The 11,886-nt window shown below is 42.1% G+C and overlaps 1 protein-coding gene and 2 non-coding genes across 5 annotated transcripts in view; 2 read left to right on the forward strand and 1 right to left on the reverse strand.

The window, feature by feature from the left end:
• Nucleotides 1–11,886, reverse strand: part of LOC121615390 (ATP-dependent 6-phosphofructokinase, platelet type-like) — a 31,429-nt gene that overhangs the window by 8,181 nt on the left and 11,362 nt on the right. Inside the window, exons 8-16 of one of the 3 annotated variants that reach the window (XM_041949735.1) lie at nt 8,315–8,410; nt 7,567–7,659; nt 7,292–7,417; nt 7,015–7,079; nt 6,614–6,683; nt 4,506–4,652; nt 2,915–2,985; nt 2,311–2,398; nt 573–725 (exon numbers count right to left, since the gene is read on the reverse strand). In XM_041949735.1, the coding sequence (XP_041805669.1) occupies nt 573–725; nt 2,311–2,398; nt 2,915–2,985; nt 4,506–4,652; nt 6,614–6,683; nt 7,015–7,079; nt 7,292–7,417; nt 7,567–7,659; nt 8,315–8,410 (909 nt within the window). Of the gene's footprint in view, nt 1–572; nt 726–2,310; nt 2,399–2,914; nt 2,986–4,505; nt 4,653–6,613; nt 6,684–7,014; nt 7,080–7,291; nt 7,418–7,566; nt 7,660–8,314; nt 8,411–10,028; nt 10,125–11,886 lie in introns of all 3 variants that reach the window. The other 2 variants (XM_041949733.1, XM_041949734.1) reach the window with 2 other exon arrangements.
• Nucleotides 10,303–10,394, forward strand: trnar-ucu. Its single transcript is given in 2 exon segments — nt 10,303–10,339; nt 10,359–10,394. It is a non-coding gene; the product is annotated as a tRNA-Arg (tRNA).
• On the forward strand, nt 11,418–11,509 carry trnar-ucu. The gene is given in 2 exon segments: nt 11,418–11,454; nt 11,474–11,509. It is a non-coding gene; the product is annotated as a tRNA-Arg (tRNA).

Below are 11,886 nucleotides of genomic sequence, written 5' to 3' on the forward strand. Positions count from 1 at the left end.
TGTGTGAGCTCTGCAGCTGCAACAGTCAGCACCGTAAACTTTAAAACTAACTGAATTGAACTGTGCTGTGATTCAAACATATTTAAAATGTGTAGAGTGGCGAGAGGACGAGTCGCCTGTCTGAACTGTTCTGTGTACTGCACCGCTATCATATGGTGCCATCATGACATGGTTTTGTTTGTGTGTAAGCCTGTACATTCCAGTGAGGTCTATGAAAATCGTGCCTGCAGGTTTGGTTGTTGAGTGTCAGGCTGTGTGTGTTTACACTGAAAACACTTCACAGCAGCGGCTCTCAGCCTTCAGATCAGACCAGTAATGAAACAAAGATGGCCACCAATATTAAAAGTTATCAATATATAGACTGGATTGCAATTCATGTCACTATTTAGTGTAATATTATCAAATATTCATTCCTTAACTTGCCAAATGAAGTCAACCTTCTGACTATTGATGCGTGGATGCGAGCTGCCGATCAGCGAAGCCCCAAACTCTGACAGGCTGGGCGGTGTGTGTGTGTGTCTTAAGTCCGACTACAAACACACACATGCGCTCTCCAACACAGCCACACTTACATCAGTAATGGCATTCAGAGCGGTGTCTGAGCCAATGCTGAGGTCTGAACCAGGTATATTGTTGGAGACGGTGGCGGGGACCATGACCATGGGCACACAGAACTCGTTATACTTGTCCCGCGCTGCAGAGAGCTCCAGTAATCCCACGTAGGCCTGCAGCGGTGAGAGTCGGCGTCTTATTGGTTGTTGTTGAGGACACACGGACAAAGGGAATGAGGTGTGGGAGGAGAGTGATGAGGACTAACGCCGAGGTCTTTCCAGGTACAGTGGACAAGAGGACACAGGGCAGCTTTCAGAGAAAATCATAGAGGGATGACCCTGGAACTCGCTGAGTCCAGCTATCATACTACGTACTATCAGTATACTTCATCTACTATGATGTATGTAATTTACAAAGTCAGCTGCAGTTAGTTTATTGCAGTTACTCTGCTTCATTCACCAGCTAGTAACTAAAGATGAAATGAGCTAAAAGAGGCTAAAATGCTCTGCAGAGCTGCAGAGTCGGTGCTAATTTTTCCTGGTTTTGTCACTTTCATACTAAACAATGTAATTTCCTCCATTGCTATACTGTATATTGATTAGTGCAGCTTTTATCGTGGAAGTCTATTGCCAATTAAACATAAAAACAAAGCAAGATGCTGCTGTAGAAATTCCAGTTTCCTCATATTGTGGATTTTCCTGCAGCTGTTTCTGTATTTGCAACTTGATTGATCCTTTGTGCACTGCATCGTGGAACAATAGCGTTTATCAAGAACAAGGAGTTAAGCTAACTTAGCATGCATACTGACTGAACAGTGAGTGTTGAGGAACATGTAGACATAAACTTGTGGCAGGGGTGAGGGTTTGGGGAGGAGGTCCTAGCTCTGCATTGAGTTATATGGGGCCTGATGTTGGGAGATGGATCTGAGGGGTGATGGAGGGTGGGACGGACAGCGTGCTGATGGGAGAAGCCAAGAGGAGAGAGCCGGACCAATCACACATCGACAGTGAGACACAGAGGAGGCTGTAGCTCTCACACAGAAAGACACGGAGGGAGACAGCGTTCACGTTCTGGACAAGCTGCCAAAGTCAAACAGCTGTGGTTCAGAAAATTGACTTTTGCTTCATTTTTGGTTTTATTTAAAATTCTAAAATGTGTCTCAGTTGGAGGTGAAAGTTTCAAAATGTAACTTAAACTTAGAAATAAGATTCAAACCTGGGAGATTCACAATATAAGACGTCTACTTCGTCTTCATCTTCCAGTGGTTGAGGTCATTTTTATGGCTTTAATTGAGTTTTTTATGCACAAATCATGTCAAGGTTTGGCTTTGCAGCTTGGCCATACTAATAACATTATAGGGACAGACAAGGAGAGAGCCAATAACATTTCACTGTGTCTTAAATGTCTCTTAAAAAACATTTACATATAGTGAGGAGTTAAGACAGGTTTTGCAAATTGAAATTTCACACAGGGCAAATCAGTGGAAATGAAATGAAAGTTAAACAACACGATACACAGTTAATGTGCAACACTGGAAAGAGACAGCACTGAATGGCATGATCCATGAAAATAACTCTGATTTATCTCAAGAATTCAGCTTTTATGCAGTTACTAGTAGTTTTAAAAAAAAACACAGAATTAAATATTTTTACAGTACAAGGAAATACTAAAAAAACTGACAAAAAAGGGTTTAGCAAGATGTTTCTAAAGATTGAATTTTGTGAAATGAAGTTAAAAGAATCAGGTAAAGTTACAGACCTCAAATCCTCCGATGACTAGCAGAGCGTTGATGTTGTTGATCCTCATCTGCTCGGCAATTTTCTCCAGATGTTTGCCCGGCAGAGTTCTAGCACAGAGAAAGGAAATAATTCAATAACTTAACTTAAGATGTTTTTATTTAGAGTTACTATGAGAAACCTGAGAAAATGTTATTGCTTTTTAGCTAGTTAGGATACGGTTATCCTGGCAATTCATGGAATTCATAGTCAAGCAAGAAAAATGCAAAAATTTAGTTGATATTCAGGAAATCAGCAGAATGATGGAATGAGATTTGTACAGAATTAAATTCCAGCATATTATTAATAATATTTTGGGAAAAGGTGAGTAATGTAATATCTGCCTCGCTCCTTGGAAACTAAACTCCTCAACACTTTCCCATCTGAGGATCCATGACTTTATTTATTTTTGAAAGACAAAAATCAAAGTCAAAAACTAAAAACAATTTAAGGAAAGTGAGAAAGAAAAGGGAGGAAAACTGACATTAAATTAAATATAAAGAAACAAGAAACGTGGAGGATTCAAGTCGCTCACATTATCTACAGCACAATCATCACAGATGGCACTTTCTCTCACTTCAACCTACCGTTTGGTCCCGAGCAGCGACCCCCCTTGGCCAGTCCAACCACCCACATCTCCCCATTTGATCTCCTTGATCTGATTTAAAAAAAACAACAGATATTATTGTGATAATAATTTTCATTCATTTTTACTGAAAAATTCACTTTGTGAGTACTGAACGTCAATATTTAGTCTTAGTTGATGTTTGGGTGATGATGCACAGACCCCCCCCCCCCAGACCTCAGTGTCAACAGATTTTATTGGATCTACTTTCCAGAGAAGAGACAGTCCCTTGAACACTGTTGACAGATTGTTCTGTTGTGTATCGACAATAACAGCCACACTGACTTTGGGGAAAAAAAATGTTTTTCGACTCTAATATTTCAAAGCCTCGAGCAAAGAAAATAAAATGTGACTCAGATCCACTGTGTTGTGTGTCACTGTGACGGCGTGGCTGCGTTTACCCAGCAGCTCTACATTATCATCAGTGTCCTACTCAGCTGAGGTTTTAGCCAGGGATCACGACTCCACTTTTCAATCAAGTCTAATCCCTCTGTATGACAACTCGCCTCAGGGCGTCATCGCTTTCAACGGGTCGCTGCTGCTTCCTGCACGGCGGGAAAAAGTGTGTGTTTTTGTGGAAAACATGCAATCAGTACAACCAAGACTGCGTGTGTGTTTACATGGTACGGCTGCTGTGGGAGTGGAGTAATTGGCTTACAGTAAGCAGCGCTGTTTATCTGGACACCCTTAAGTCTTCTCACTGCAGCCAGTGCAGCAACGCCGCTCCCTGCTATTGGTCACTATGACCTCCAGGGAATGGAGCTCATCCCTACTGTTTACCCTCAATACTGAGCGCTTACCGCCTGACGAAGTTCAAAGAACAGTTTGACTATCACGTTGTCAGGTTTCTTAACATGTCGGTGGCAAATAATGTCATGCACATACCTGAGTAAGGTGACGGCTACAGTGTTACACAGCACGACTGTAATATTAATCAGGCTGAATAAACTTCTCTCTCACTCGTGTGTCAAGGCACATGCACCTGACAGCCGATGTGCATTTTTAGCTTTCAGAGTAAGCGCTGCAGATATTTCACACAACATCAGTACAGCAGGGAAATCTTTACCCCCTGCTGTGCTGTGAAATATACTGTTTTAGAAGATTATTTCTGAAAAGAGTAAAAATGTTTCAAAAAGCTTTTTAAATAGGTAGAAAATCAAATTAATTTGGGGTGAATGTGGTGTTGAAACAATGCGTCGATGGACTGAAAAAGAATCACTCACTCGTTTGAGTCGTTTATGAAGTAAAAAAAGTGCAAAACTTTCTCTTGTTGCGGCTTTTTAACTGTAAGAATTTGCAGCTTTTCTCTGTTTTGTATCATTGTAAGTTGGCTGTCTTTGAGTTTTGAACTCTTGTTTTGATGATGCAACCTAGACAAATGCACTGTAAACAAACATATATACTATATAGTTGTATGTATCGTCACTAGATTCGGTCGATCCTGCAAACGTATGGATGAACAACTGATGAGATTATCAATTTGCTTTTCACTCATTAAGTTCCCACCATGGGATTAACAAAGTTTTGTCTTATCTTATCAGTGTGACTCCTACCTGTCCCTTGTAGAATCCCTCGAAGCCATCGTTGACAGCAAACATTTTGTGGCCTTCGGTGATTCCCACTCGTACGGCAGAACGCACGGCGGCGTTCATGCCTGCCGCCGGGGCGCCAACGTTCAACACTGCAACGTTAAAGGAGCTCTGTGGGTGACAGAGAGCAGCAGTCACACTCACAAACAAGCCGAGCACAATGAAAGAGATCATCAAAACATCATCACACGTCGGCTGCGAGCCGTACATTCAGCGTACAATCACAGCATGTACGATGCTTGTTTGGAAGAAGATGGTATATCAGCAACTTTGAGAGGCAATGAAGACGAGCAGCGATTCTGTGCAGACATGAAGAAGAAGGCAAACTGGACAAAACTCACTGCAGGTGACCACCACAATGTGAATTACATTGCAAATTTGTCCGTGCCTGGCAGGACAGTTCGCCTCTGCTGCCTGATGATACCATCATGTCTCATTAACTGCTGAGGAGCCAGGCACGTCTTTGCCTCAGAGCAGAACAGCAGCAGGCAAAGATCACCTTGCATGCAAGAAGCCACATGCTGCTAACAGACGCAGCGAAGCAGCAGCTGTTTGCTATCTAGCATCGACGGCCGAATGCAAGCCGACCATCCGAAAGTCTCGTTGATATCAAAACTTTGCTCGTCTGTGCCACTTGTTGCTGAGTGTAATATATATATTAAAAGGCACAATCCAAAATTGTTGCACAGCAGTTTCCAAGCCCTCAAACACAGCGCACGGCTGACATTTGAGTCGAAGGCCATGAAGGCAAGCCTCATACACTCAGCCACAAAGACCTCATTGGGATTTGGTGTTTAATAGTTGGCTCAAAGGTTTGCTGGAAATCAATGATAGACTGGACCCTGAAGGTCTTCCTCCCACGATTCTTTAATTGGGTTGAATTAAAGAATGTGAAGACGTTGCGGACATGCTCAAAATGGACAGGTGTCCAACTCTCAGCTGTGGCTGAACTCTGAGTATAACCAAGTCAGCAATATTTACTTTACAATACCACGTTCAGAGAGTAGATTTGTGTTATTCAAGCAAAACTTTGTGAAGCCTGTTGACTGTATGTTCAGATGCAAACAGCATTAAACACCAGAGCACTCGAGTGTTTCTTAGATGACAAGAATTGATCTGCTTTGGCAACCCATCAAAATCATCATGTGATGAAGATCAGCTAAAACTCATCTTGGCTAATTCTTTGACTGACATGAGTGTCGTTTTTTTTTTTCCACAATAATATGATGAGTGTCTGCTGTACCTTCACAGTGGGCTTACATCTAAATCCAGTATCATATATGCAAATCCATCATATTTAAAGGTCCCTTAACCAGCTTTCATTCCTGCAGCCACTGACCATTTTGAGCGTAGAGAGAATGGAGTCTGTCCAGTTTGAGTTATGAGTAAGCAAAGACACTTTCCGGCCATGGTCTCCACAGACCTGACATTTAACTGTAAGGAGGGCAGCTGCAGGTACACGTGAAGCAGATCACAGCGGACCTTGTGATTGTCTTTGACAGCGTAGTTGGTGGGACGCCTTCATTGAAGCAACAAAGCAGTTCGTCTTTGCACGTCTACACTTCTACTTCTAAGCAGAGCCATGAAGAAATAAGCAATGACAGACAGGGCGACAGATAACGAGCGCTGACGCTGTCATTTTGTGGCACTGTGTTATCAAAGACGGTAAACATTTGTAGTTATAGATTTTGTCTCTGTAGAGTTAAAAAAAAGGCCTCAAAAGGTCTCAACTAGTTGCTGGAAAGCTCATCTGCTCTGTGAACTACGCCTGCAGAAGCTGACCTAGAGCCTGTTCAGCTGCAGCCTCATTACTCATCACATACATCAATCTGCTCCTCATCACCCGCCTCCTCCTCTCCCTCAAGACAGAGACAGTCACAGGAAAACAGACTGTGTTAGTGTCACAAAAAGACTGCAGCACCCACAAGGCACCTGACCAGGAAGTACCTTATGCTACCGAACAATCTCAGAGCCGCTGGTGGAAAGATACATCAGAGGAATTAAAACTGTGAAAATCTGATTGATTTGATATAATCATTGCTCTTTTATTATCTGGTGGTGAGGGTACTTACATTTGGAAGCTCAGAATCTGCTTTCCGGTAGGAGAGGAGCCTATAGGTGCTCAGATTGTTTTCAAAGCTCCTGCAGGTAACAGGTGTTCAAACACAGTTAGCCACACTGGGATGTCAGCTCTGCTGCTGTTTAGAGAAACGCTTCAAAAATCAATCCAAACACCGTTAAACTGGGGCACTCAAGTGTGATGTGCAATCTGTGCAAGAAAGAAATCTTGTATATCATAAACTGGAGGGAAAAGTAAGTGACCTCTTTCCACTCTCTGTAATGAAATGACCGAGAGCTGCTAGCTGTCTATTAGCTCTATTTAAGCCATTTATGCTTTTAAACTTGTCTGTAAGCAGCTCAATCTTAGTTACACACACGTTCCAGCATCAGAGTATCTGAAGGTGAAGAGTACCTGCCACGCAGTCTCACTGCCTCTTCAAATTTCTTCTCATCCATGGCTTTCTGGACCTCTTGAGTCTGATGACAAAACACAAAAGAGCTCCTTCACCATTCATGTCAGAGTCCGCTATGAGTTCATTCCTTCCGTTGTGACAGGCTTCTGGTTCTGCTTGAGGGGGTCTGGGATTTTGCGATACTGTACACTCCTAAATCTTTCTGTTATACTCCACAGTGCACACTTGGTCCTTGCATGACCGCTGCCTCTCCAGCATGCACACACACACTCTTACCATCTGAACACACTCCATAAGTGGCAGTCGAACAGCCTGGTTGCCAACCAGAGACACCACGCAGGCTGGGGTGTTGGTAGAAGCCTCCAGTAACGCCAGCACTGCCTCCACGCCCATACGACTGGCCTACAAAGGTCAAAGGTCATTTAAAGCTGAATACTGAGCAGCAGGATGTTAGCAACTATAACAATGTTTGGGGACTGCTGAGGCTTGCAACATCAGAATGACATGAACACATGTTTCCATTGAAGAGTATTAAAGATATCTTGACTTGCCAGGATCCTGTCAAAGGCAGAGGGGGTCCCACCTCTCTGCACGTGGCCCAAGATGGTCACCCTGGTGTCAAAACCCAGGCAGCGAACTACCAGCTGGATATGGAGGAAGAGTGAAGTGGGACGACAGTGAGGATACAGTATGTAGCACATGCACCCTGTAAAATCTACTTTACATTATTACATCTCATCAAATTTCAGTTTGATTAAACAAAAGAGCTGTAATGTGAATTCAAAGGGTTTCACTCCCATAAAAACACACGTTTAAACACATAAAGCTATCTTAATATATCATTAATATAACATTCTTTGTAAGATTTCATAGCATCTTGAAATGAAACAATCTTAAGAAAATGCAGAAATAAAAGGGACCATGCAAGTGTCAAACATTGAAAAAAAAAAAAGAAAACAGAAGGTGAAATCATGCAAAACATCTCCTGTCATGTTACCGAGTGTCAAATAATGTGCATGCAGAACTAGCAGAAGCAAAACAAAAGGGTGCAGAGGGACATGCGGTGGGGCTGGAAGAAACTTTCTAAATGCCTGAAGGATATGTGGAATAAAGAAATAGAAGGGATTGGGTATTTTAGTAAAAGAAAATAACTTTCAAAAAGTGTGAAACGTCAACACAACAATGGCGTATGGGACATAAAAAACGTTGAAGGAACCCAACAGCAAACCATGAAGGAAAAAAAAAAATACATGCTCCTGAAGGAGAATTTGTGGGTCCAGGTTTCTCCACCATACTTACATCCTTGATATAATCAGGAGTTATTGCCTTGTTGTGGCAATCTATGGCACCCTCAGCAACAATAATAATGTTCAGCCTTTTCTTATCAGCGCGGTTCTACAGGGATATAGAAGCAAAAGCATTTGAAAACATGACAGAAAACTTTTTGCATTGCCAAAAGCTGGATCCGATAATGGAGGATGATCACAGATCAACTGCCGATAAACCTCCATGTCTCTAAAGAACATTTCAACATTTAGCTGGTTGTTTCTCCTCACCAGACACCTGCCACACACAACAAGTTTCATATTTACAGCTAGCTGGGCCAAGTGGTGCAGCTAACACATGGTGCATTGTTTTCAATGAGGCATGCTAGCAGAGAAACTGAAGGACAAATGAAGAACTGGATTAAAACCAGATACACAACAATTAACCTGCTGTGAAGAACGACTGATAGCACAACAATAAAAGACATACTGGTATCTAACGCTGCTGGGACATTAAACAGAAGGATTAGCTTAAAGGTGACCATGTGGGGTTTCATTTCAAACAAGCAGCTGAGTTAGCGATGAGTGTTTCTCACCAACGTGTGTGTGTTTCCTTGAGGGTTCACAACTGTGTTCTTCATTAAACATCTGGATTTGAAGCATTTCCTTAATATTTTGAAACCACTGTTCAAATCAAACAATTCATGCTGGCTAGCTAGCAATCTTCTTCTTTTCTTTGCCCCAGCAATTTTACAGATTAGTAAACTCATTACTGCCACCAACTGTCAATCAGTGGAATTGCGTGAAACTGAGGGGCATTACATAGCCCGTCACTGACAGACAGACAGGCCAATGAGGGGGCCAGTTTGATATGTTAAGATATCCTTAAAAAGTTAGCTAACTTTGATTTACCGACCTAACACGATGCTTCACCTCCTTCTGCAGTCAGCAGGGATGTGTATTGCATTACATGTGTCTCATGTGAATGCTAGAGCTTGAGATATAAACAAAATGAGGCCCTGCACATCAAATCATCGCTCCATAGCACCACCAGTGTTCAATAAATCCAAAGTAATTATTCACTCTGATACACACTGTATAAGTACTGAAACTTCCTCTTTTTGTTACAGTTGCCTCCCAAATTTGCAGTTTTGCTTTTTTTAATTTGCCCAAATTTTCCCGGCTGGGGATAAATAAAGTTTTATCTTATCTTATCAAACTTCCCATTTAGTTGGTGATTTCCTACATTTTCGAGAAAAATTTTTGATTGTCCAGATTAAGGTGAAGTTCCTGCTTTCAAAGACAGACATAATTAAAAAAAAAAAAAAAAATGTTTGAAAAGTATGAAAAGTTGAAAGTACGATCATTCAGCTGTGAGTTTTACATGCCAAATGTTTTCTCAAACGTTGTTGTGGTTGTGGTGCATTCTGGCGTATTTTCTGCTGTTGATGGTGTGAAATTGTGTCTCTTGCCCAACAGATTTCTTCCTGTGTGATTGTCGGTGCAAAATGGCAGCTGAAGAAACCGCACTGACACCAAAACTTTGGGTTATTTTTGCAAAAATATTCAACAGAAACCTTCTCTCAGGATGTGGCAAGTGTCAACAAAAGGAAAAGAAAAACCCCACCACGGGGGAAAGCTGTAGTTTAACTCTGTATCATTCTGTTTTTCCAGACATATTGACATCCACCAGTGGATCCAGCTTCTGGTTTCCCCTCTGCATCAGTCTGAAACTGAGCTCTACTCACATCCTTCACAAAACCAGAGGTAATGGGTTGTCCTTGTCTGTCAATGGCTCCTTCAGCAACTATGATAATGTTCAACCTGGAACCTCGAGATCGGCTCTGAACGATAACAAACACACTCACCACATCAAATCTCGTGGAAATGTAATGCAGAACATGTCTCTTTAAAAGCTAACTGTATTGTACTGTACTGTATTATGGAGCTCATCAAGCGATTAGCTGTTGTGTCATGAAGAAGCGTCTCTGTTTATGGGTGTCTCTACACTGGTCAACAGCTGGCTCTGTGGCGCAATGGATAGCGCATTGGACTTCTAGTCTAACATGTGAGATGTGATTCAAAGGTTGTGGGTTCGAGTCCCACCAGAGTCGCTCTATTACCAATTTCATTATGCAGAAACATTTGCAGCTGTTGGAAAGTGGACGGATGAACTCCATTGATTAGTTTGCAGTGTTTACAAATGAAGCTGATGTGGTTGATGGAACTGGTTTAGTGGATAGTTTCTAGGTGATGATATTCACTGACAGTCTTCTACATCACAACTTTGCTCTACGGTGCGTCACAGTGTAAGTCATGTTAAGACCTGACTGTACATAACAAACAAGCTCCTTTAGCTACTTCAGTTTTCTTGTGAAATTTGAATGAAGGTGTAATACATAAGAATGGATAGCGCATTGGACTTCTAGTCAAACATGCGAGATGTGATTCAAAGGTTGTGGGTTCGAGTCCCACCAGAGTCACTCTATTACTGCCGCTTGTTGGAAAGATGTGACATAAAACTGATTAGCTCTGTCAGCTCCACTTGATTAAATAGTGCCTTGGTGTTGTGTTTACAAGTAAGGCTGAGACCAACCAACAGCTGATGTGATTCATGGAACTGGCTAAGTGGATAATTTGTGAGTTATGATGTTTGCTGACAGTGTTTTTTTACAGTACAACTGGATCTGTGGTGCTTCACAGTGTAAGCCATGTTAAAAACCTGACCATACATAACAAGCACGCTCCTTTAGCTGTAGCCACATACTTTTTGAAGGGGCCATATGTGAGAATTACACAGAAACATTTGCAGCTGTTGGAAAGTGGACGGATGAACTCCATCGCTTGATTAGTTTGCAGTGTTTACAAATGAAGCGGAGATGAACCATCAGCTGATGTGGTTGATGGAACTGGTTTAGTGGATAGTTTGTAATTGGTGATGGTCACTGACACAGTTTTTTACAGCACAACTTTGCTCTATGGTGCGTCACAGTGTAAGTCATGTTAAAACCTGACTGTACACAACAAACAAGCTCCTTTAGCTTCTTCAGTTTTCTTGCGAAATATGAATGAAGGTGTAATACATAAGAACTGGCCACCTGCCAACTTGGTGAGTTTGATTGTTGTTGTCAAAAGCTGGCTCTGTGGCGCAATGGATAGCGCATTGGACTTCTAGTAAAACACATGAGAAGTGATTCAAAGGTTGTGGGTTCGAGTCCCACCAGAGTCGCTCTATTACTGCCGCTTGTTGGAAAGATGTGACACAAAACTATTTAGCTATGTTAGCTTTAGGGCATTCAATCGTTCGCAACTGGACCTCGTCAGTTTGTCTTAGAAGATGTTTCGCCTCTCATCCGAGCAGGCTTCATCAGTTCGTACGCAACCAGACTAGATAGGACAGCTCTAGTCCAATGCAATGGTGTTAGGTTAAGGACTCAGCTGTTTACCTGCATCTCAAGGAGGAAGCACACTCCTTTGAGGATAAAAATGTGCATATTCTGGACAGAGAAGACAGATGGTTTGAAAGAGGGGTAAGAGAAGCCATCTATGTCAAGGTTGAAAAACCATCTCTAAACAGAGGGGGAGGTCTAAGACACCACCTATCTC

This window comes from Chelmon rostratus, chromosome 12 (assembly GCF_017976325.1).
Source record: "Chelmon rostratus isolate fCheRos1 chromosome 12, fCheRos1.pri, whole genome shotgun sequence".
Classification (NCBI taxonomy): Eukaryota; Metazoa; Chordata; class Actinopteri; order Chaetodontiformes; family Chaetodontidae; genus Chelmon; species Chelmon rostratus.